This window comes from Clupea harengus, chromosome 7 (genome assembly GCF_900700415.2).
Source record: "Clupea harengus chromosome 7, Ch_v2.0.2, whole genome shotgun sequence".
In the NCBI taxonomy this organism is placed as follows: Eukaryota; Metazoa; Chordata; class Actinopteri; order Clupeiformes; family Clupeidae; genus Clupea; species Clupea harengus.
In genome coordinates, this window is record NC_045158.1 from 6,184,398 (window position 1) to 6,209,048 (window position 24,651).

At 47.6% G+C, this 24,651-nt stretch overlaps 1 protein-coding gene across 2 annotated transcripts in view; it reads left to right on the top strand.

The window, feature by feature from the left end:
• Positions 1-24,651, top strand: part of si:dkey-215k6.1 (transmembrane protein 132C) — a 163,373-nt gene that overhangs the window by 42,169 nt on the left and 96,553 nt on the right. The window contains exon 2 of one of the 2 annotated variants that reach the window (XM_012815851.3): positions 10,812-11,745. In XM_012815851.3, the coding sequence (XP_012671305.2) occupies positions 10,812-11,745 (934 nt within the window). The remainder of the gene's footprint in view (positions 1-10,811; positions 11,746-24,651) is intronic. The other variant, XM_031570300.2, reaches the window with a different exon arrangement.

Below are 24,651 nucleotides of genomic sequence, written 5' to 3' on the forward strand. Positions count from 1 at the left end.
TGAGGTGGTTACAAAAAAAAACCCCATTACTGTTGATTTAGCCCAGGCTCATTTCAGTCGCTGAACATTTCCCATAAGAGTGCAGCTTGCATGGGCAGCCTCTGGCTTATTATAAGCGGTGTTTCCCATGGAGCACCCCCCCCCCCCCCCCCCCCCCCGAGAAGCCTTCAGCGTGTTCCTGGGACTATTATCGTGCTCTGCTGCATGAATGAGAACACCCCTCGTGTTTCCACCCTCCTGTAGTAGCTCAATAATTAATCACAGCCCGTGCATGTGGTCATGCACGCGGCGTGTTATTTCTACCCATGCACTGGAAGCAACCTCCACCAGTGCGGAGGAACCGGGAGAATACACGTGTGTCACGGTGTATGTCTGTTCAAGCGTGGGTGTGTGCTGATGTCAGTTTCTCAGCTGAGTGCAACTGGACAGTTAGCATTTAGCATCTGCAAGGACGACTTGTAAGGTCGTAAGAATGTATGCTATTTAAAAAGCAGCAAAGGTAGCCTGTATATGTAAAATATATGTAAAATTAAATGCTGGATGATTTGGGGGGAAGGGTGGGGGGCAATTCAACTTTTTACCAAATGAAATACAGGAAAAACAGCAAAATGATGATTTTATCATCTTGTCTATAGCAGCAGAATTGGTTGGACATTAGCCAATTTTATATATAAGGATATGTCTCTTTTCTTTCAGATTTATATGAGGCAATACCATGTAGGCTAACCATAAAACAAAATAACCTTGCAGAGTTTGACTTCATATTAACTTATACAGTAGTATAATTTAATGGTTTAAACATGTTCTACATTCCACTGGCTACCTAGCTGACAAGCTAACTATATCTGGTTTTTGTTTGTTTGTTTGTTTTGTCAGCAATGTTGTTCTGACACATAGAAACAAACCACTGGTGGTGAAAATATCACTAAACAACATGACCAGGCATTAGCCTGTCAGCAAATTGTTGTTTGTGTTTTTAGCCAGTGACCGTACTCTACATGATTACTACTGCATCCATCATGTCCACAGCAATTGCATCACATCCATTTCCCCAAATAATTATACATGTCAGGTGCAAAGGGTAGAATCCAGACAACAGAGGACATATGACAAAAATCTGATATGGAACCAGAGGCTCCACAGTGGCAGTTCCATGTGTTCCACCGATGGTTCCATCTGGTAGAGTGGAAATGTTTTTGGAAGCTATTCAGTGTCAGCTGAGAACCTGTAGACAACACTTGCTGATGCAGCTGTTAACATCGTTAGCATCCAACCTGCTAATACGAGGGAGTGTTGTTTGAGTTCTTAGTTAGCGTTGGCATGTGTTGGCAGAGGGTATGTCAGGGTGTCGGGGATGACCGCGGGGCAAGAGGATGCAGCAGATCGTGTGCCTGTGATGTCGTGTCATGGTGCATCGGCCTCGGCACCTCTGCAGTGGCTGCGACAGGAGCCTAGGGGCACCAGAGGGTGCCCGAGCAGAAGAGTGTCCTCTCAGGAGTCGCCACCGGCCGTTGGCTGCGTCAACAGCTGGGCCAGTCTCTGCTCACTGGCCCCCATATTCCCACCCCCATTTCTGTCCCCCCCACATCCACCATCAACACATCTGCTAGTGTTTCTATCTTCCATCTTGCTCCCTTCTTAGCCCTCCATAGCTCAGCTGCTATGGAGAGTATGGCCGAACATCTATCTCTGAGGAAGCTTTCTATTGATGTATGATAAAAGTATGGCCATAATGTTTCTGGCAGTGAATTTGGTGTGGAGTCTATGATGTTGGCTGTAGACCTTCTCAGGTTTAGCCATGGCAATACCATGGGTTCTCTAAAAACAATACTTGGGTTTCACTTCAGTCTAGATCAGAGGTTCCCAACCTTTTCGACTCCGAGGCCCAACTTTTCGTATTTGTAACAGGTCGGGGCCCAACAGACACCCCGCTTATTTTAGCTAATCTATAATATTTAGGCTAATTGAATCTATAATCCATTCTAATTAATAAGTGATTGTTATGTGTCACAAAAAGCAACATCAGCACCTGCTACAGGTGGAGGCCTAGAAATGAATACAAGAAAATCTAACTCTAGATATTGCATACAATTTGTATTGTGCACCAGAAAACAACATAAAACCACACAGAGCATTTTTAGTCCAAAAGAGTTTTGAAACAAAGGAACTTAATTGCAGTAGGCCTAGGCCTATTTGTGCACAGCAAACAAGCAAGGAAATAAAACCAGAAGAACTCAAAACAAGTGATGAAACATGCAAACAAGACCACTCAGCTAGGGATAATTAAAATAGTTATTTATTTATTAGTTCAAATAAATAGGTTCAAATAGGTCAACATAATGATTCAAATAATTGAAATAATGATTTAAATCTGTGGCTGCAATCTATTATCAACATAAATAGCACCGAGCATAGATGTTAAAATGGAAGTAGCCTAGCAGCTGCCAACATAATACGGCACTATCAGTGCCTAAAGTGGTCAGTTTGCCACCTATCTAGACTCTAGATGATGTGGGAAGAAGGTCTAAACGATCTTTTTTAGATAAATGCACATATGCAATAGATATGAGGTAGTGCACTGTGTGGTTATTCAGGTTCCTGTATTGCGATGGTTTATGTATTTCCATGTTAAAGTAATGAGGCATGTTAAGGAGGGTAAGTGTATTTCTCTGAGGATTACCTTTGTGTTTTCCGTTTTCAGACAGACTGATAAAAGCTTCCCCTGATCAATTCTGATATTGGCAGATGAGTAATACCTTGGAAGAATGGAATGTGGTCCAAAGAAATGAGAAAATCTATTGGATTAACATTTCAACAAAAGTAGCACAGATAAAATAGCTAGGTTTCACTGATGCATTCCAGTAGGAGAAAAAAAAAGAAATCTTTTAAGGGGAGAATACCTCTTGACGTGTATTTGTTTCAATGGGCCAGGCATGAAATTCATCAGCATTTAGAAAGTAATTGAACTTGTCTCTCTGCTGTAGCTCGTTTTGTCTGGAGAGCCGTGCTGACTGTTGTGATTGATAGGTTTGTGAATTACTGTTCTTCTCCAACAAGTACTACCCATCTCACTCCTCTTGTCGGGGGCTCTTTAAAAGAGTCTGAGGCGGAACGGCTCCCCGAGGCGCTCTGGCTGATGCGTGTGACTGCCTCGCCTCGCCTCGACTCGCCTGAGGGAGAGTGAAAGAGAGAGAGAGAGAGAGAGAGAGAGAGAGAGAGAGACAGAAAGAGGCTGGAGTGTGTCCGACTCTTTCTGTGGCTCCGCTAAAGAGCATATGCCACTTCAGCGTGTCCTTCACTCCTGCTCCTAATGGGGACTATTATCACAAGCCGACCTGCTGCTAATACGAGATCTGTCCTGTTAGCCGGTAAGGGCAGATGCTAGTAGCGTCAAGGACATGGGAGTTTTTCCCCATATAAATACACTCACCGGTAGTGACATATTCTCCCTGAGTCACTTTGAATAATAGTATCTGAACAAATGCAAGAAACAGCAGCTACGATATACTTGAAGACGCAAACTCTAGTCTGAGAAGTAAAAAATGCCCTGCTTGAATTGTGATATGTATAATTTAGACTAAATTATATAATTCAGGAGGACTGCTTCTGTGCTACTAGTCTGTGCCTCTGTCCGAGGCTGCCAGCGTGGGATCAGCCATATCACTGACTGGCCCCGCTAGGCTGCACAAGTATTTTTTCTGACTGACTTTGCACAAAGACACACAGTCATAACAGGGAGCCTGGGGTGGTGGGGGACCTGCCGAGATGTCACGAGTAATTTTTCACTTGACCCTTTCAAGTGCTGCTGGAGTTGCCCTCGTCTGTTACAAGTGCGCTCGCCTCTAACTGCTGTTGCCACTGCCACCACCATGGCCACTGTTGCTGCTGCGACTGCTACTGCTGCTGCTGCTGCTGCGACTGTTACTGCTGCTGCGATTGCTACTGCTGCTTCTGCTGCGACTGCGACTGCGACTGCTGCTGTGACTACTGCTGCGACTGCTACGGCTGCTGCGATTGCTACTGCGACTGCTACTTCTGCGACTGCTATTGCTACTGCTGCTACTGCTACTGCTGCGACTGCTACTGCTGCTGCTACTGCGACTGCTACTGCTGCGACTGCTACTGCGACTTTCTTCAAACTTGGGAGCAAAGTTTCTTCAAACTTGGGAGCAAAAGTTATTCTTCTCTTCCTCCTGCTGAGGAAGGGCTGGTGGTGAGAGACGGCTTGGGTTATGTTGTCGGGAGTTGTGGCCCTTTCTCCTAAGCTCCCTGTGCTACGGGAACCAACCTGCAGTAGCAGCAGGACATCGTCAATCTTAAATTGCTTTTCACACCCTTCTGACCACTGGAAGGCCGGGTCCTGTGTGAGTGTGTGTGTGTGTGTGTCTGTCTGTGTGTGTGTGTGTGTGTGTGTGTGCGCGTGTGTGTGTGAGAGAGAGTGAGTGAATGTGTGTATGCATGTGCTTTTTTGTGTGTATGTGTGTGTTTAAGTGTGTCAATTTTTGTGTGTGAGACAGAGTTGTTACCTGGATGCCACAGAGGCCCCCCCTCTCTGCTTTTCACCTGGCTGTCACTCTCTGGCAGTCGCATTGACAAGTTTCACATGTGGCCCGTCACCTCAGGTTCATGGCCAGGACTTCAAGAATACGCAAACGCAGTGCAATCTCCACATGCGTAATGCGCATTGGCGTGCTGCTGCGTTCCAGAATAAGTATCGATGAATCACACTGGTATTTGCTGATGCTCTTCAGATGTTATGCTCAAGGCTACAGTCATATTCACTCACTCTCTGTTCAAAGTCTGGGTCAGCACTTTCAGCCTTTGCAGCATTGTAACTGATTGTCATTGTTTGTGGTATGCGGAGGCTGACGGGCAGAAATCCTTGTCCCAGTAGACTGGAAACTTGTAGTGTTGTCACACTTTATTGTTAAGAAGCGATTGGTCAAAGACAGTATTTTTACAGTGATATCCATTAAGGCTATGAGTTTGGCAATCCATCTAAATGGAAGCCTTGATATTATGAATCCCCCAAACTCTTAAAAATAGCCATCTCTGGTCTTTCTTAAAATGCTCCCTGATTCAATACATCTTTAACAATAGGTCTGAAGATCTTTTTTTTGGATGCCTTTACAGTGATTTCCGGAGCTCACCTCCCTCCATGTGGAATGTTTGATATTCACGCGTGTTGCTATCGAGACTGGGAGGCTCTCTCTAAAAGCCTTGAACAATAGGGGAGCCGGCCGAGGCAGAAGGGACTCCAGACTTGGCAGGACTCGCCGTCGTGGGCGTAAATCCCTAATGATGCCAGCCACCCTCCTTGATGGATGTCCTTAAGTGTGTTTGCACAGCAAATTTTAATCGATTCCTAAATGTTAAATTGGGCTCCGGATCAATGTGCCTAAGATTTAGTCGATCAAAGCATCAAAGCTCCAAGCGCCATGAGACCTCCAGGTTATCACAGACAATTTTCCACTCTCCCTCTCTGTCAGTCTGTCTGTCTGTCTCTCTCTCTCTCTTTCTCTCTCTCTCTCTCTCTCTCTCTCCCACTGCCTCTACCTCCCCTCCCTCCTTTTTTAGACGAGTGTGGTGAACAGGAGCGGCCCGGGCGACTTGGCTCTGTCTACACTGCCTACATCTGGTCCCCTCCCCCCTCTCCACCCCCCCCACCCAAAAGGGCTCCGTGTCTTGCTGCCAGAGAACCCGTGCCAGGCTTGCCAGCTCGTGCCAGGTTCAGGACAGTCACATAGTTAGTGCCAGGCTGCCAAGGTTGTTTCTTTTGTATCTTAGCCGACTCTGTTTTTTTTAAGTTGTTTCTGTTGTTGTTAGGAAGCATCAACAAATCTATTGAGAGGAGCTAAGGTAGGAGGAGCTAATATGGGCGGAGCTAATGTGGGAGGGGGCATATGGGAGGGGCTTATGTGAAAGGCTCACCTCGCACTGAGAAAGCGTGTCGAGCAGCAGATTAGCCTCTGAAGTTTTATGATCATCTTGGGCCTCTGTCTCTAGTTGCCTGAGTTGCAGGCCGACCTCTTCTGCACCTGAGGCGGCGACCCTGACATCTCCATGCATATTTATGTGTTTGTATGACATTTCATTATCATTTGAATGCAGTCTGCAACGCTGTGATAAAGCTGCCATATCCATTTCTATTGATAGCCATCGGCAACCAACGGCAATCATTTTGACCACCCAGACCTTGGCATTTTAAGTCTGTGAATGCGTCCTGTTTTGATAAATATATCATTCCCATCCTACCTGCAGTGTGCTATTGCATAGGGCACATCCTATGCAATCTATGCTCTATCCTATTCCATCTGTCTGTGGTTCTACTTGACCTTCTACAAATTTTAGCAGTCGATGAGGCAACTGCTGGATCCAGGCACACATGCGCAGACACACGCACACACACACACACACACACACACACACACACACACACACACACACACATATACACACACATACACAACACTCCCTTGTGTTTGAGTAATGTGTCATGATGACATGCTCATCAAGAGCCCAGCTAAAGTGAATAAACAGGCTAATCACTCCGCACCCAAGTGTGTGTGTGTGTGTGTGTGTGTGTGTGTGATAGAGAGGGAGAGAGAGATGGATACTCTACATTACACATGACATGCTAGTTGGCATGCAGTTTAGCCAAAGTGATTCTGATTGGAAAGGAGTCTGGGGAATAAAGTAAATGGCCACCTTTTTATTCAACTGATTTCCTGTGGTGACGACATCCTTTAACTCTTACCCTATCGTGATGGAACTAAAGATGTCACAGTACTGCTCTGTGTGATACACACAACATTTGTATAAATCCAGTAAGCATCTCAAATTGATTCACACACACACAGGCCAAAGTGTTCTAATGAAATGCAGATATAAAAGAGCAAATGAATATACACAGTAGACTAAATGAAACTAAGTGAAATGAAATATAGCTAAAAAAAAATGATGCAACCCACACAAAGGCATAAATTAATTAAGAACTTGAGTAGAGTTTAGAGTACCTAACAGCAAAGAAAATATGAACCTGAAGGCATTAAAAAGAACAAAGTGAGGTCTCACTGAAGGTGGAGGCTATTCAAAACATTTCCCCCTGATAGTTTGACTCAAGTGTCATCTAAGTGGAAGATAATGAAAGGAGTGATTTTCCTGTTCCCTTTAATTCAGCCCAATTAAATATTGGTGGGAAGCTGCCTAACAGTAGGGGCATTAGCTGAGGACATGTTTGCAGATAACAGGGGGCTCATTTTGACAGATTGCTGTGAGAAAACAACCGGTCCCTCCATTACCGACGGGGTCAGAGGTCACCCGAAACGCCCCGGCACAGGAAATGGGGCCCATCCCTCAGTGGGAGGGTCAGGGACGATTAACCTGACGTGTCCATCTCTCGGCCGGTGCGGAGGGACTCGTGAGCGGGCAGAAGTTGGCCACGGACGTGCACGGCGGGGTTGGCCAGGGTCGGGCCGGCTGGAGTCTCTGTCAGGGGCTTTTGTTTCTGATTTCATCATCAGAGGTGGTCAAGAAAGGTGGTTGTAGTAGCTATGTGTGTGTCTGTGTGTGTGTGTGTGTGTGTGTGTGTGTGTGTGTGTGTGTGTGTCCTGTCCTGGGTAAGGGTTGTGAGACCTTTGTGAATACTGTTATGAATGTTGTGGTTTGTTACATGTGTGTGTTTTTGTGAAATTGTAAGAATGTGTGTGTGTGTGTGTGATTTTGAGCACAGGGGTTAATGAGACCTGTGGGAGCCATGCTGTGGTCTGCTAGTTGCACAGAACATGGACAGTTTGAGAAAGAGAGAAAAAGAGAGGAAGAGGTGAGGTACTTTCAGGTGTCTGTGTGTGTGTGTGTTAGAGAGAGATTTTCAGCTTTTTCTGTGTGAGTGTGAGTGTGTGTGTGTGTGTGTGTGTGTCAGAGTAGAGGTGCTCAGTGTGTGCTGGGCCTCCGCAGTGAGCAGACACTCACAGAAGGCCGTTAATCACAACCCGGGGCCCCTGAGAGTGTGCTGGAAGGGTTGATGCAGCTTTGAACTGGTGCAAGGTCATGTTTTTTTTTTTTTTTTCTGAGATCCAGACAGATGCTGAGGAGAAGAAGAGCCAGAAGGACAAAAGCCACAGAACTCATGAGACCGAGAGGGAGGGAGAGAGAGAGGGAGGGAGGGTAGAAACTCTGCACCAGATGCTCATCAATCCAAATTAACACGATCAGAGCATCAAATGTGTCTCACTTGATCTTACAGTAGATAAATTCATTGCTTAAATGGACTCAGGTCAGCGTTGAAGTAGATGGATGATGTGGTTTGAGTCAGCTATGTAGGGTTTCCATCAGACAACCTGTATGAGCTAAATATCTTAGTGTTTCCAGTGACTGCCCTCAGCCTTAACCTGCTTGAAAAACACACCCAGTTCTTTGTAACTCTGAATGTGTTTTCCCTTCCACCTCCTCTTTGTGAGACGGAGAACGAGCCGGTGTGGAAGCTTACCTCGTGTTCATTTCAGGGGGAGAAAAACCTTGGGGTTGGGCAGCCAAAAACAAATCAGATGCTGGATGTGTTTTTTTTTTGTGTTTGTGCAGAATTATGGTCCTTTTCGCCCAGCCCTGAATGCTCAATAAAGAACTGGCCTTTTGTCACAGATTGATGTCCCTGCCCGCCCCGCGTTGCCATTCACTGCCGTCCCTTGCTTATTTTATTACACGTCGCTTCAATATCGCCTCCCCCGGGGGGGGCTTTAACTAAAGGGGTTTATTTATTTTATATTTTTCTCTGCGTTCATCTCCGGAGTCTGCCACGGTTTGAGGGCTTGGCTTTATTGTAATTGGTTTGTCGTGTGATGGGTGCTAATGGAAACACGACGGCTGGGACTCCAAAGGCTCCATCCTTCTCCCCGCAGAGGGGTGTTTTCCCTGGTAGCCCCTTAGTCTCCTTTCACCTCTCAGTGTGTCTCACACACACACACACACACACACACACACACACACACACACACACACACACACACACACATTCACTCCCATGCATTCCAGGCTACATAGGAGGGGTGGGAACAGCTTCTCATGACTACACTGAGGGCTTTCCATTTTGGGGAGGGTGGGGGGGTATTGTGTGTGTGTGTGGGCGGCATGTTGGATGAATAGCTGATGGGATCCCAGGTGCCTCTGGGGAGATTATTACACATTTTAAGACTCACATCAGGGAAGGCAGCACCTCCCAGAATCTTCATTATATTTTCACACATCCACTCAGTCAGACGCCCCCCCCCTCACCAAACTCACAGACACTGGAAGCCCAGCTAAGAATCGGAAACCGGCCTCTGTGATACACAAGGTGTGTACGAATGGTGGCGAGACTCTTGCCTGGTGTGTGGTATTCAGAAATGCAGACCCTAACCCCCCCCCACCTGCCGCCATTTGGGAAAAGTTTGTACTTTGTAGGGGGCATTGTGACTTTCAGAAGCCATTTCTGCACTGAATTGCCTCAGCTGTCACAGGTGTGTGTATATAATCACGCTGACACCCCCCAAACACAGGGCTGATCCCTTTTCCAGTCCTCCGCTGCAGCATGGCGCCTGATGTGCATTAGCAGAGCAGGTGGCCGGCTCGGTGGCATGGATGGAACATGCGGCCATCAGCTGCTTCCACTTAGCATGTTATGGGTCTGAATTAACCTACTGTATCATGACCCCGGATGACCCCGGATGTGTTAAAGTGTCTGTGTACGGGCCTGTTTTGAGTCCTAGCCAACGTAGATGTCCACTTTCGCGGGCCTGTGTCAGTGTATGTTGTTTTTGAACTGAGAAAAATGTTAGTTTGACCTGTAATTTGAACAGCAGGTTTGGCATGATATATGATTTGAGTTTGTGTATGTCTGTGGCAGAGATTCTTCCTCCTGGTTATATAACAGGGCACAGAATGTGTGTGTTCATGTACGATGTGTGTGTGTGTGTGTGTGTGTGTGCATGAGTTTGTCTGTGTGTGTGTGTGTGTGTGTGTGTGTGCATGTGTGTGTGATGATGGAAGGAGCTCATGTGTGAGCTAATAACTGGCATCTCCCTCACCCCTTAGCTGACCCCCCCCCCCCCTGCCCCACTCTGGCCCCTGGCCCTGTCCTGTCCAGATGGACCCCCTCTCTCTCTCTCTCTCTCTCTCCCTCTTTCATTATCTTCCCCACTCTCTCTGTCGCTGTCTCTCTCTCTCTCTCACTCTATTTTCCTCTCTCTCGTCAGTCTGTATCAGGGCCAGGGACAGGGTGAAAGGGGGATGGGTGGATGGAGTGAGAGAGGGTCTGGGGGTGTGGGTGGAGTGTTTTTATTTTTAATCGCTCCAGCCGTTATCACAAACATCTGCTTCAACCGTGCTGGGCTGCAACCACCCTTCTACCCCTCCACCCACAGCTGCCACTGCCCCAGCTCACCTACCTAATCACGGGCCAGACAGTCAGGTGTAGCCCTGGGATTGGGCAGAGCAGAGGAGGAGGCTTAAAGCACTCTCAGCATGGATTGGTGGCCGGGCTCTGTCCTGTTTTAAGACACAGATTATGATCTTACTGAATACTGCAATGTTAAGAGTTTGGGCTGTAGTGAGTCATGGTACGCACACACACAAACACACACACACACACAAAGAAACCGAGGCCACTGAAGTAACAACGTGGGTTCAGAAAAAGTACTTGTAGAGTACGGTAGAAGTGGGTGCGGTAGAGAGTGGGTATGAAATGCTAAGCAGAACTGACAGTAATATAAGCTCCCTTCTTTCTCTTTTTCTCTTTCTCTCTCTCTCTCTTTCTCTCTCTCCTCACTCTCTCCTAGCAGCAGTGGAGTGTCGAGGAGGCGTGGAGGCGGCGCCCAAGTTTTCCTCCGCCCTGCCGACGTACCTCCCAGTTTCCTGCCAGCTCCAGGGCGCCGAGTCCTCCTTCTTCCTCCGCGAGGCCGGCCAGGAGGCCATGCGCAACGGCAGCCTGCAGACCCGCAGCGAGCCCCTCTACATCCACCTGCCCGAGGCAGTGGGGCCATCGGGCGCGCTCTCCATCAACTGCAGCTACGCCAACCTCACGGCCGAGGCTCCCGTCCCCGTTGAGCTCCTCCAGGGCTCGGCCCCGGGGTCCCCGCTGCTCCCGTCGCCCGCTCACGTCACGCCGGCCTGGAAGGTGCGGGCGCACGTGGTGGCACGCAGAGTGCCGCCTGAGCGGCCGTGGCTCCAGGTGCTCTTCTATCTGGCGGGCCGCCGGTGGGACATGGCGGAGGAGGAGGAGGAGATCCGGTTGCCCTGCGTCAGGCTGCTGGCCCAGCGCGAGCCTGGTGAGGTGCCTCTCGCGGCCCAGTGCCGGCTGGAAGGCAGCCTGGGGATCTGTGTCGCAGCGCTGGAGCTCCCGACCAGCTGGTTCACCCCGGCGCAGAGCCCCCGCAGGAGGACCCAGGAGGCTGCGCCGCCCAGCGTGGAGCTGTACTACTCCATCCTACCCGCAGAGGGCGCTGGACGCGAATGCCCCGCGCCCAAAGACCGGGGGAAGAGCCCGAGCCGGGGCTATGGGGGTGGTCTGAGCCAAAATGAGGCCCTGCAAAACGCCCAGCCACTGGGCCGGGTGGTGCTGGGCGGGGAAGAGGTGAAGGCGAGCGGCAGCCGCCTCAGGCTGGATGATAACGTGGAGATCGCCGTGCCGCCGAGCCCAGTGAAGCAGGGCCAGACAGTCGGCTTCCAGATCAGCATGAGTACGGCGGCCACAGTCGAGCAGTTCACACTCAGGTGGGTTACCTGCCAGAAATGGCGCACACACACACACACACACACACACACACACACACACACACACACAGACTGTACACGTAAACTCACAATGTCTCTGTCTCCTATGTTTCTTTCACCTTGAACAGACACACATTCACACTTGCACACACTGGCAGACAGACAGACCACACAAATGGTCACTGATACTCAGTGGAACAAAGACACATACACACACACACACACACACACACACACAGAAAGTTGCAGGCATGCACATACATATGCATGCACATGTGTAGATAAAAGTGCACACAGAAACATTCTGGCCCCCACACATATAGGTATTGTAGTTCATCATCAGTTCATCTGCCTAGTGTTTGCTTCTTCCAGCCACGAGAGATGATCTGCATTCATAAGAGACACACGAGGTGCTGGACTTTTACAGGAACATCGCTGCTAATGCCTAGAGACACTCTTGTGATTGTTCTCTGGGATTTCGTATATATGTGATTATAAGAGAGCCCTTTTGGCCACATTAAGGGCCTTATCACTCCAGCTACATGTGAAAGGTCTCGGGTGTGTATTTCAAAAGAGTTGTGAATGATGAGTTGATGAAATAAGAGGGGGGTTGAAACGCTGGCTAACCATGGCATAGAGACAAGCCCACCCCCAAGCGAACGCACCAATCAGGAGGGCATCCTCGCCCACCTTCCCCCCAGTGCCTGTTGGAGATGAGCAAAGCATACACAATCACTGCATCATTATGCTTCATGGACGGGTGCCTGCAGATACTCACAGCTTCCGCTCCACTCACATACAATAGCTTACATATCTAATCCTCTTACTTTGCTCGCTTTGCCAATTTCCTTCCTTCGTAGCAAAAAAAAAGAGGAAAAAAAGAAAAAAAGGGCGGCATCTTCTCATGTGACTCTCGGCAGATTCCCCCACAACTTTCATACACTATATATATACACTCAGCGATTCTCTGTGCTCAGGGTTGCCGCCAATCTGGCTAATCTCTTGCGATAGAAGCCTCCTCTGGTAGTTTCTCAAATTAATTTTATTCCGAAGAAACGTTCGCTCCGTGCCAACAACAGCCATCACCGCTGCCCAGGCCTGCTTGAGTGATGCTTTTAGCCGCGTGGTGTCTTGGCGGCGTCAGAGCCGTTTGAAAAAAAAAAAAAAGTGGAGAGATCTGTAATGTGTTTTTGATCAGACAGCAGACAATCTGTTTGACAGGGTTTCGGAACTGAGATGAATTGTGAAAGAAAAGCGTTTGTCACGAGAGGAAGGGAGAAATCTGCTGAGTGCTCGTGCCACTCAAGGGAAGGACTGAAGACGAATTCCACTGGCTCTGTGGATGCAGCCGTAGTTTCCGCTGGTGGGCAGGCGGCGACGGCACCGAAACAGAGTGCATCACACCATCGCCGCAGCCCCTGGGTCAGAGTGCATCACACCATCGCCGCAGCCCCTGGGTCTGACTGCAGAGCGCGTCAAAGTGGCTTCTGTGGACACTGACTATTCTCACATAGAGATGTGTGACAATAAGAAACCAAAGGCAATCTTCATAGCCTGGCTCTGCCACATTCACATTCACTCTGTATGTTGGGTGTGGAAGTGTTCCCTTAAATTCACATTGGACTGTGGGACGGTTGATTATATGACTCATGACTCTGTCTGTGTTACTTGTGATAAAGCTGGTCCAAATTTGGCATTTCCTCTTACCCCGTCAATAGCAGCCATCTTGATGTCACTGGCTTTCATATGAAAGTGTTAGAAGTGTGAATAGTTTTCGGCGTAATTTGTACACCCACCTGTCTTCAGGTTACATGTGAATTTGAACATTCCCCCTACTCCATTTGCTCCCTTTCCTCACTCAGAAGCTGTCAAATGTAACGTTAAAAAAGTAGCTGCCTGCCATTCTGCTCTCTCGATTTGAAAGAATGGAAGTTTGATGTTACACAATTCAACGGTTCAAGTATATAATATATAGATATCTATATATATATATCAAACGCAGAATGATGAGGCTCCTAGTGGTAAAACGTCAGAGTGAGGTTGTGCCAGGATTATCCCCAGTCATGGAATGCCTCTTGCCCAATCAGAAATGAATACATTGTTTCACTGGACCTAACTAAGGCATAGTTAGTTAGGCTATGCTAAGCTTGCAGTTTACTGAACGTAAAGTAAAGTCCCATTAAAAACATTCTTTGAATTTGTCGTCATCAACATTGTCACATAACATAATGCTTTTCAATAATTATGTTTGGAGATTCTTGCAAAGACCCATGTATGTCGGTTCTCTTCATAAATAAACATTAATGAGCCTGACCTGACCTGACCTGTTAGTAAACGTTAATAAATAGTCCTGAAAAAGGAGACCTAGTTTGCGCTGGTTGTCTAATGGAAATGTCCACACCACAGAAAACATCAGTGTCTGAGCAAGCCAGCATTGCAAATCGAATCCTTGTTAGCACGGGCTTTGCCATGACTTTGTGAAAGAGGCCACTTTAGGGTTTTTCCCACCAATGTTCTTCTTTTTTCATCGAAAGTGCAAAGAGCACTTCTCTCACAAATGGACCCTCGGGCTTTGGAAATGTTGAATGCTAGCGAGTCCTAGAAAGTGAAAGCTCCGGGCGGCTGGCTACCAACATGAAACCGAATTACACTTTAAATTGGAGTTTCCCTCCCAGTTAGATTGGAACCTTAAATCAGCTGTAGTGAACATTTTGGGGCCAATTGAAAGTGCATTGATCCTGATCATGATTTAAACAATACAATACAAACTGGATGTTTGGTAGCTCAGCTGTGTGCTTTAGGCTCTTCACTCAGCCAACAGCTAGTCAGCTAATATAATGTAGCATTCTTCTAATGCATGCTGGGATTCAAAGGGCTTTTGTGCACAGGTTACAAATGCATTTTTCTCTCTCACAGGATTGCCTATACACACACAATACTTGTTTGATTTGTTCATGTTGATCAAATCCTTTGCGTATATCTAACTGACAATCTAGAACAAACACACACACACACACACACACACACACACACACACACACACACAAAGGGACTTGTGTGCTTCAAACAAACATAAATAAATAAATACACACACACATGCACGCACAGACACATGCAGCAACACACACACACACACACACACACACACACACACACTCACACACACATACACACCACTCGCACACTCGCACACTCACACACACACACACTCCAACTCACACACACACACACACACACACACACACACACACACACACACACACACTCACACAAACACTCACACACTCACACATGCACACACCCACACCCACACCCACACCCACACACAAACACTCACACACTCACACACTCACACATGCACACACACACACACACACCCACACCCACACACACACACACACCATCATCTAGCTGTGCCCAAGAGCGATGAGGTAGGCTCACAGGTTCTATCCATGGCCATTGTGTCTCTGTCGCCTTTCCTGAATCCCAGGCTGCAGCCCAACATGCTGTGTCTCTGCGGTAGGGCTCTGGGGCCCGCATAAATCCTCCAGAACAAGCCCCCTCCCCTCTCCCTCTCTCTTCCCCTCTCCAACCTTTTCTTCCTCCCTTTCTCCTTCTTTCCCTCGTTATCTCTCCTTCTCTCTGCGACTTTCTCTCCTTTCCTTTCCTGCTCCCATTTCTCTCCCTCCCTCTTACCCCCATCTCTTCCACTCTCTCTCTCTTTCCTTCCCTCTCCCTCTTTCTTTCTCTCTCTGTCCCTGCTCCGCCCTCATTAACCTCTTCTTAAATATTCATTTAGACAAGGCGCTGTGGTAATTAACGACCGCGGGACATTTCGACACTGGACGAGTCCGGGGGAGTCCGCCGAGAGACAAGACTCCGTGAGACTTGTCCTCATGAGGATGCTTCACGATTTATGGTCACTTTTTTTCCTTCCTTTCTTTCTTTTTGCCTCCTTCAATCCGACGCCCTCATTTTTACGCCCTTCGAATTCAGACCGCGTCGCCATTAGAGTAAAGGAGAGTGTCGCTAATGGTCTCAATTTAAAGTCACAGTAACCTGCTTTTAGCGTAGCGTGGGTGAAACCACACTGGCCTTGGTTTTGTATTAAGCTGGAGCTCAGTAGTGGAGCATGGTGTAAGAATACTAAGGTCACTAGCTCTTTGATTCACTAGCGCTGACACAAATGTGTGTCAGGACTGTATTCTGAGTCACTTTGGATAAAAGCTTCAATTAAATATAAATGGCATTGTGTGCTTCCCACTTGTTTGGTAAGGATCACCTTTCTCTTTAGGCAAAATGCATAGAGACAGGTAGAGAGACACAGAGATAGAGAGACGATGAGGAGATGTACAGATAGACACAGAAAAAGGGGAGATAGGGATCCATAGATGAAGAGGAAGAGAGTGAGAGGGACAAATAGAGAATAGAGAGAGAGAGGGAAAGATAGAGAAAAGAGAGAGAGAGAAAGGGGGGGTACATAGTTTGTTTCAGGCTAAGTGAGTGGCACTTTCGGCGATGTTGCCGGTCCAGCTGGGTGGCCTGGCCTGGCCTGGCATCGGGGGGCGCGGATAATCAGCTCTCCTCCGTGGCCGAGTGGTCGGGGGAGGAAAGGGTATCAGCGCGTGAGTGTAATAAGTCTTAAGTGCGTCTCATCAGGCCTGGGGAAGAAATGATTATGTTAAGCCCAGGAGAAGATGGAAGGTCATGAACGCTTGAGTGCGGAAAATGCTCTCACCTGGCAGAAAAAGCAGTTTCTCTCTTTTTTCTCCCTCCTCTCTCTTGCTCTCCCTCCTTCTCTCTCTCTCTCTCTCTCTCTCTCTCTCTTGCTCTCCCTCCTCTCTCTCTTTCTCTCTCTCTTTCTCCCTCTGTCTGTTCCTCTCACATTCACTCTCATTTTTGTTCCCACTTACACTTGGCCCTCGTCTCTCTCTCTCTCTCTCCCTTTCTCTCAGATTTGAGGATGTTTGACAGGAGGCTGAGAGCCGGGCCCTTTACGGGTGATATTTCACTCACCCCCCTCTGACTCCCACACCTGATACCTCTGCCACTCCGACTCCGTGTGTGCTGGGAGGGGGGGGGGGATGTCTGAATTTCTATTCTCCCTCAAAGCGAGCCGCCATTTTGGTGAGAATTTCTACCGACGAGCTGACACCATTTCTAGAGCACCTTTTTGTGGGTGATGGAAACAAGTGTGTTTGTGTGTGTGTGTGTGTGTGTGTGTGCTTATGTGCGTATGTGTGCCTTTTCACACGAATGTATGTGTCTGCACACACAACTTCTAACCCTAGATTCAGGGTTAAAGGGGAATGGCACTGGCGTCTTCAAACAGTCCAAAGCACATGGGTGTGGAGGCATGAGCCACTTCTGTTGTTTATTGTATGATGAAGGCTGAGATCCATATAGCGCTCTACATCTCTACACGGCTTATTGACAGGATGGGAGAGAACACAAAGGGAACGTGTGAATGCTGGGCGTCAGTGAATACGATCAAAGGAATGGAGGAGATTTGATTCAGTGCACAGCTAACGCAACTTCCCAGAAGTGATCAGTAACATTTCTCTGTGTGTGTGTGTGTAATATATGAGGGTTATGTGTGTGTGTGTGTGTGTGGTATTTGAGGGTTACGTGTGTGTGTGTGTGTGTGGTATGTGAGGGTTACGAGTGTGTGTGTGTGTTGAATGTGTGTGGACATGCGAGTGTTGACGTCAATCCTAAACCAATTCATTAGCCATCAGAAGAGCAGCTTTGGAGAGGTGGGGGGGGGGGGGGGGGGGCTCTGCGGTAGATGAAACGGGGGCTTTGGCGTGGAGAGCAGAGGCACTGGCGGGTCATCTCCATGAGCACCGGGATCAAGGACGGGTTGTTTGTCGCGCACACAGGGGAAGCGTGGACAGCGGCGGCGGTGGTGCCGATCTCCACTAAGTGGTGCGCGGCTCCTATCTGATCTGCGGTAAATCCCTGTAAATCCCTGTACACACACGCGGCCTTGGAACGCCAGTGCGGACCTTTCACACCATCATCGATCACATCGCACATCCACCGGCTCAGCTGCTGATACACACACACACTGCACACATACTCAGTGTGTGTATGAGTGTGAGGGTGTGTGGTGTAACAGTGCTTGTGTGTATACATGCTTCTCTATGAATAACCAGTTTGTGTGTGTGTGTGTGTGTGTGTGTGCTTCTTTCTGTATGAATTACCAGTTTGTATGTGTGTTGAACAGTTCTTCAAACTGACCCTTCGTCTGACAACAAAAGGGAATTAACAGCAAACAAAGACCCCAGAGGCTCTCCAACTCACACTGCGGCAGGGTGCGTGTAGTTGCAGGAGCACTCTGCCCCCCCCCCCACTCACACACACTCACAGACACACACACACATGCACAAACGCACACACACACACACACACACACACACACACACACACACACACACACACACACACACACACACATCATCTCAGCATAAAGAGCCTCTCAGAGACACTACATTACGTAACTCCGAAACCCACAACAATGGCTAATGACAGCTTCCAGTTTGAATGAGGAGAGCGTGGTACAGTTAAAGTTAATGCCACAGTATATGCACTGGCTTAGTGTGTCGACTGAAAGTCTCACAGCCTTGATGTTATTCAAACGATTGACACACAGTTTGCTTATAAAGCCCTTCACCAGGGCATTCCGAAAACACGCACTGATGCCAGACACGTCAACAGAAACGCCGAAAGCCTCTCAGGTTGCCTTGTGTGGTATTGGGGCTCTCCGTTACGCGACCAGGACTCTTGGTGACGAGCCTGATTAGGCATGCAGAAGGGTGCATGATTTTCAACCTGTGTGCAGACTGCAAACAAGGTGACGACGGCAGCTGAGGCCCACAGTGTTCAGAGTAGCTGCTCTGGGCTCACTTAGCTATCATTAGCGGGGTCTCTAGATGGAGGTCTGGACAGATGGATCAATGTGTGGATGGATGGAGGGGTAGAACAGAAGTGAGAGAAGGAGAGAGAGAGAGGGGGAAGAGAGAGATGGACCTTAGTGTGCGTGTCTGAGTGTGTGTAAGAGAGAGAGAGAGAGAGAGAGAGATAGACCACATTGTGTGTGTGTGCATGTGAGTGCATGCAAGAGAGAGAGAGAGGGAGGTAGAAAGAGAGATAGATGGACAGAGAGAAGGAGAGAGGTGCGATGAGAAGAGAGAGATGGATGGAGAGAAAGTGTGTTTCTCTCCTTGACTTCTGTGCCCACTTGCATGCTGGGTGGCATGATGACTAACCTGCTTGTTCTGCGTGGCGTGGCGTGGCGTGGCATGGCGTGGCGTAGCTGGCATCCAGCGTCCCTCTGTGTGTGACCTCTCCTGCTGTCAACCTTCCGCCTGCCGAAAAATCCATTTGCATCTCCATTGACAGCAGATCAGCGGGTGTGTCTGTCACGTATCTGATGTACATTAAGTATTCTGCTGTTAATCTGGTCCCTGGGTTTACATCAGTGGAGGACAGGAGTGTTGTTTACCCTTGAGAGACAAGACATTTAGATGGTGTTATTGGAATCATTCACTTGCAAGTCACTGAAAATACTAGTCAGAGTTATCCGTGTAAGATATCACAGTAGGTATAGTTATGGTGGCTGTTGTGCTAATTGTACAGAGACTGAACGCAATAGGAAGTTGTTTGTGCCCCAATCTCAATAATAATTACCGCTTCCCTGAACATTTCCACATCCCACTTGACCAGAGGTTTATAGTAATTCAAAATGGATCCATTCACGAGTGACCTACATCTTTGGTATTTGCCGTTACGCTCGTCACCGTGAGTTTGCAGACAGCGTGTTCCGTGCAGCTCCCCGTTTTACTACCGTGCCCCAGTTGGCTGCTCTCTCTCTCTCTCCTTTTCTCTCTCCTTTCTTCTCTCTCTCCTTTCTCACTCTCTCTCACTTTTGATCTCTCTTTCTCTCTCTCTGTTCCTTTCTCTCTCTCTCTTTCTGTCTCTCTCTCTTCTCTGTGTGTTGTGATTAATTAGCAGGAGTGCTCCTAGGAGCTCCAGACCCCCTTCCTTGATCAGATGCCTGCGTGTGTGGAACAGCAGGATGTAGGGGCCACCTCGCTCCCTGCCTCTGATCCCAGAACAGAGGACAGGTCCTCTTTTTGATGTTCGCCCTGGGTCAGTGATGCATGTAATGCCTTGAACGTGGAAACACAGGGTTCAAAGTTCAAAGGGCAAAGGTTAGCAATCTTAAATGCCCTGTAAGTGCTATCAGAATATGCGCCTTGAATATACACTTTGCCCTTAGGAAAAGCGAGACTATCTGGGAGGGATTTTGACAGTGCTCTAGGCAGCATGGATTTTTGAAGGGTTTTGGGAGAAAGTCTATGCCATCTGAGATACCACCTATAAATGGACTCTGCAGTCATGATGTACTTTCAGACCGGAGGAACTTTTTCATAGTTTTTAGAACTGTCAGAGTTAATACCCCCTTTTTTGTTCTACTTTAAAAAAAATCAGAGGGAAAAAGGCCACACAGTTATACACAAGTTATATACACAAACACAGCCATGTATGGAGTTTGGTCTGCCATCTTAGTTTCTTTTTCCCAGTTGTGTGAGCGCTCTGTTAATGTTCACATTACATTAATTCAGCGTTCCTACTGGCGGTGTGGATGTTACGTAGTGGGTAGTTCCTCTCAATGAGTCCCCAGAACTGTTTGGTCCGTAAGCGTCTGTAGAGCACTATTTTCACTATAAGAGAGGTCAAGGATTTAGTCTGATGCATGAAACCTCTCTGTCTGAAAGACTGCTCTGAGCTGATTTGAAGCTAGAAAAAAGCGATGGAGAAAGCAAAAGAGTTCCAGAGGGAGTTGATAATAACCTTCAGGCCTCATTCCCCTATGCAGCCCTTTAAGTATAGTTGTGTTTGAGGAGCTGATTGGATCCATCATGGCTGTGTTTGCTCTGGATGATGAAGGCGCTGCCGATGAGAGTATTTACAAACATTAGCAGCACTTAAGACCCCCCAGCAACACCCCCCAGCCCTGCTACTGAGGGGGGGGGGGGGTGGTATTTAAAAAAATATATATATACAAAGTCCTGGAGCGAGAGAGACTTTGACTTTTAAAACCATGTATTTAAAAAATAAATAAACCTATTTACAGAGTGAGGAGAGAGAGAGGGAGAGAAAGAGAGGGAGACTGGCATAGAGAGTGAGGGGAATAGAGAGATTTAGCAGCACATAGATGCTGCCATTTCTCATTACCAGAAGTGTTACAATCAGTGTTGATGTGACAGTCACGGTGGTCACCACGAACAGCATCACTTTCAACACAGAATACTCACATTTGCATAGTGAAAGCAGAAAATAGCAAGTCAAAGCCATTAAAAAGTGAAAGCGCGAACAACAACAACAAAAACAAAACAAAAACAGATATTTGCATGTGAAAGTGGAATTGCTGCATGTTCCCATCTCTCCCTCTCCCCCCCTCTCTTTCTCTCTCTTTAACAGACCACTCTTCTCCGTGAACCGTTACTGAAACATACAAACCTGCGTCTAACATCACCACCAGGCAAACCTTTTCACTTTCAGCTCACATTTTTCCTGCAGTCATTCTGACCAGTGCCTCCCAAGTCCCTCGTCCTCCACTGGTAGCGTGAGGGGAGCCGCAGAAGAGTGACTGGGTGGGGGGGGGTGGGGGTTGTTCCTCTGCTTACATAACACTGATTGCTTTCTTTCATGGTCAATTATCATGAACGCTGATCTCCAGAGATGGATGGAGCATGTGCACAACGCCACACATACGCTAATGAGGACAACACCTCCTTTTTCCTCCTGTTTAAGGAGACTGCGTGCACCACGCATCTCTGTCTCCATCTTGTTTTCTGTCTCATCTGACTGCTTGAGAAATGGCTCATCAATGCGCCATGTGCTTCCAGCTCATTCGTTTCTTCCTGTTAGTATTGACAATCAACATTGTGTGACTGTCTGAGAATTCATGTTTGAAGCTCATGTAAGTTATCATGCTAAAGCAGCTAAAAGGTACTACATTGTTCTTGTCCTTTCTTCTCAGTGATGTTAAGCATCGTATATGTTGAGGTGGTTTTTCTAAGAAAGCTGTCTTCAAGGCCCCCGTCTGTAATTTTATTTTGAGCCTCAGGAACATTGAATACGGAGCAAACAGTAGATAATCATGAGCACATTTCTTGCAGATGTTCTTCTTTATCACTATTGTCAAAAAAATATGGTGAATTCTGTACAGCCTACTTCAGGCTTACTTTGGAATAATGAATCATAGGATGAGGCCCAATTTAAATTTCCCTCAATAGCTCCTGTTCAAGTAGGAAGTCGTAATAACAAAATAAAAATATCAACCAGGCAGGTAGCTTTAAGTAGGCCGCTTCAGTCCCAGGAAAGCCAAAATCCAATTAGATTTGCTACCAGACTATCTATTTTAAAATGCATAATGTCTTTGTCTCAGAATTGATATTTTCCTGGAATCTTTGTGTTTGGCTGGCAAACATTGAAAGTGATGGAGAAGATCTGAAAGCTCCGGTGAAAGCTGATTCTCTGAAAACCCTTCATTAAAGGAACACTATGCAACAATTTGACACTTTTTGAGGCATGGTTTTATAGGCAACTAGTTTTGGTACCATCCTCAGATTCATTGTGATAGCATATATTCATGCAAAGGACGGATAAACACCCATATCTTTCCCACTAGCCATCCAGGATATGCACTATGTAGTTCTGTGTTCCAGGCTGGAACACCCTGCAAAAATGGAAGAAAAGCTTTCATAGCCAGCTAATCTGCCAAAAGACACCAGTTAGTGTGATGGCAAGCCTCTCAGTGCCAACTGGGCTGTTGGTGGTGTTTGCAAGGTTTTTGCATGTCTTTTAGGTAGTTCGCTTGCTAGTTTTGGAACAGAACTACTTATTGCTGCTTTAATTAAGATCCTGGAAACAAATATTAATTATAGTAGATCATTTTAAGGAGAGTGACTCCTGCCATCATAGTGTTTCATGAACAGCAGCAGTCACACAGTGGAAATATTTCACTTCAGGCACTGATTCCAAGTGTGTTGGATGATGCTGATCATTTTGAGAAGTTAAAGCCACATCATGCAATGACATGAGACGGGACGTAAGGTATAATGTTCCTCCTTTGGCTGAAAGTATGCACTACATATAATAAAGTATACACTTCACATATTGTTGTTTACCTTACTACACTTTCATTGACCTGTTTCATCCTGGGTCACACCGATATCAATGACAAAATTGACTTGTGTTCGCTTGCCGTCGTGGAGTTATTTGCCTCCAGCTCGTCCAGTATGTTCATATAACAGGACACCTCTGAGGCTGTTGCCCTTTAATTACCACTCCATCTCTCAGTGCGCTAACTTGAGGTGCTGTACTACCACGTCATCCAACGGGTGTAGAATCCCCCGTTTCGCATTGGGCCATGTGCCATATTCTGCCCGTTTTTACGCCCAGTGGTGCTTCTCCTGTAGAACCAATCCAGCCATTTGACCTGACTCAGGGAGGCTCCCTGAGGCAAGCCTAAGGAACCAGATGCAGTGGAATTTACTCATGGAACAGTAATCTCCTCATACGTGCCCTTTTAAACCATCACTCTGATTGATATTTATACTCTGCTCTTTTAGTGAGAATGGCAAACATGAACATGTTTTCATTTCGGGAGAAAGTTTGATCCCAAAAGGTCACCGGTAGTCGGGTTTGTCTGGGAACGAGGTGGTGATTTAGCATCGGCGGTGGCTAGATAAGTAGCTCTAGTATCTGTAATCCCTTATGTAATATGAAGAGTTGCTAAGAATGTAGTATGGGGGACTGGCTTTAATGGTCTGGAGTGAAGGAATCCTCTTAAAGGGTCAACTCCTCAGACATGCTCAGCTTGGCCCTGACATTATCTCTCACTGTGTGTGTGTGTGTGTGTGTGTGTGTGTGTGTGTGTGTGTGTGTGTGTGTGTGTGTGTGTGTGTGTGTGTGTGTGTGTGTGTGTATGTGTGTGTGTGTGTGAGTGCAAGTAGCTGGAGGTTCTCTCTGTGTGTGTGTTTGTTTCTGCAGGTGGAGTATGTGTGGTGTGTCAGCAAACATGTGAGTTTGTGTGTCTGTGCCTGTGTGTGGGCAGTTGTAATCTGTCTGTGAATGTGTGTGTGTGTGTGTGTGTGTGTGTGTGTGTGTGTGTGTGTGTGTGTGTGTGTGTGTGTGTGTGTGTGTGTGTGTGTGTGTGTGTGTGTGTGTTGGTGACACTAGTGTCACAGGTGCAATTTCAACTCAAGATGGTCGAGGAGTCCAAGTAGGTGAAAGCGCCCCAGCCTTGCGGTGCCCGGTGCCCAGTACTCGGTGCCCGGCCCGGGGTGAGGCGGTGCGACGCGTCTCTGGCCTGTGTGGTGGTGGTGCCAGCTCTGCTGAGCGGCGTGCTGACGCTGCCAGACCTCAGCATTATTAGTATTGCCAGGATAATTGAGTCAGCGGGGCCTCGAAAAGAGCAGGTTTAGTGTCAACTTGACTTCTAGCCTCTCGGCTTCTCTCTTCTCCTTTTCTCTCTCTCTCTCTCTCTCTCTCTTTTCTCTCTCTCACCCTCTCCCTTACTCTTGCCCTCTCAGCAGTCTACCACTCTCTTTCTTCCTCTGCCTTTCCCCTCCTGTTGCCCTCTCTGTCTTTCCAGCTTTATCGCTCTCTCCCTCTCCCCCTCTCTCTCTCTCCCTCTCCCTCTCTCTCTCCTCCTCTCCATATCCCTCTCCCCCTCTCTCTCTCCCTCCCTCTCCCTTTCCCCCTCCCCCTCTCTCTCCATCTCTCTCCCCCTCTCTCTCTCCCTCTCTCTCCCTCTCTCTCTCTCTCTCTCCCTCCCTCTCTCTCTCTCTCTGACAGCTCCTTCTGTTCTCTCGGTCTGTGCTGCTCTCC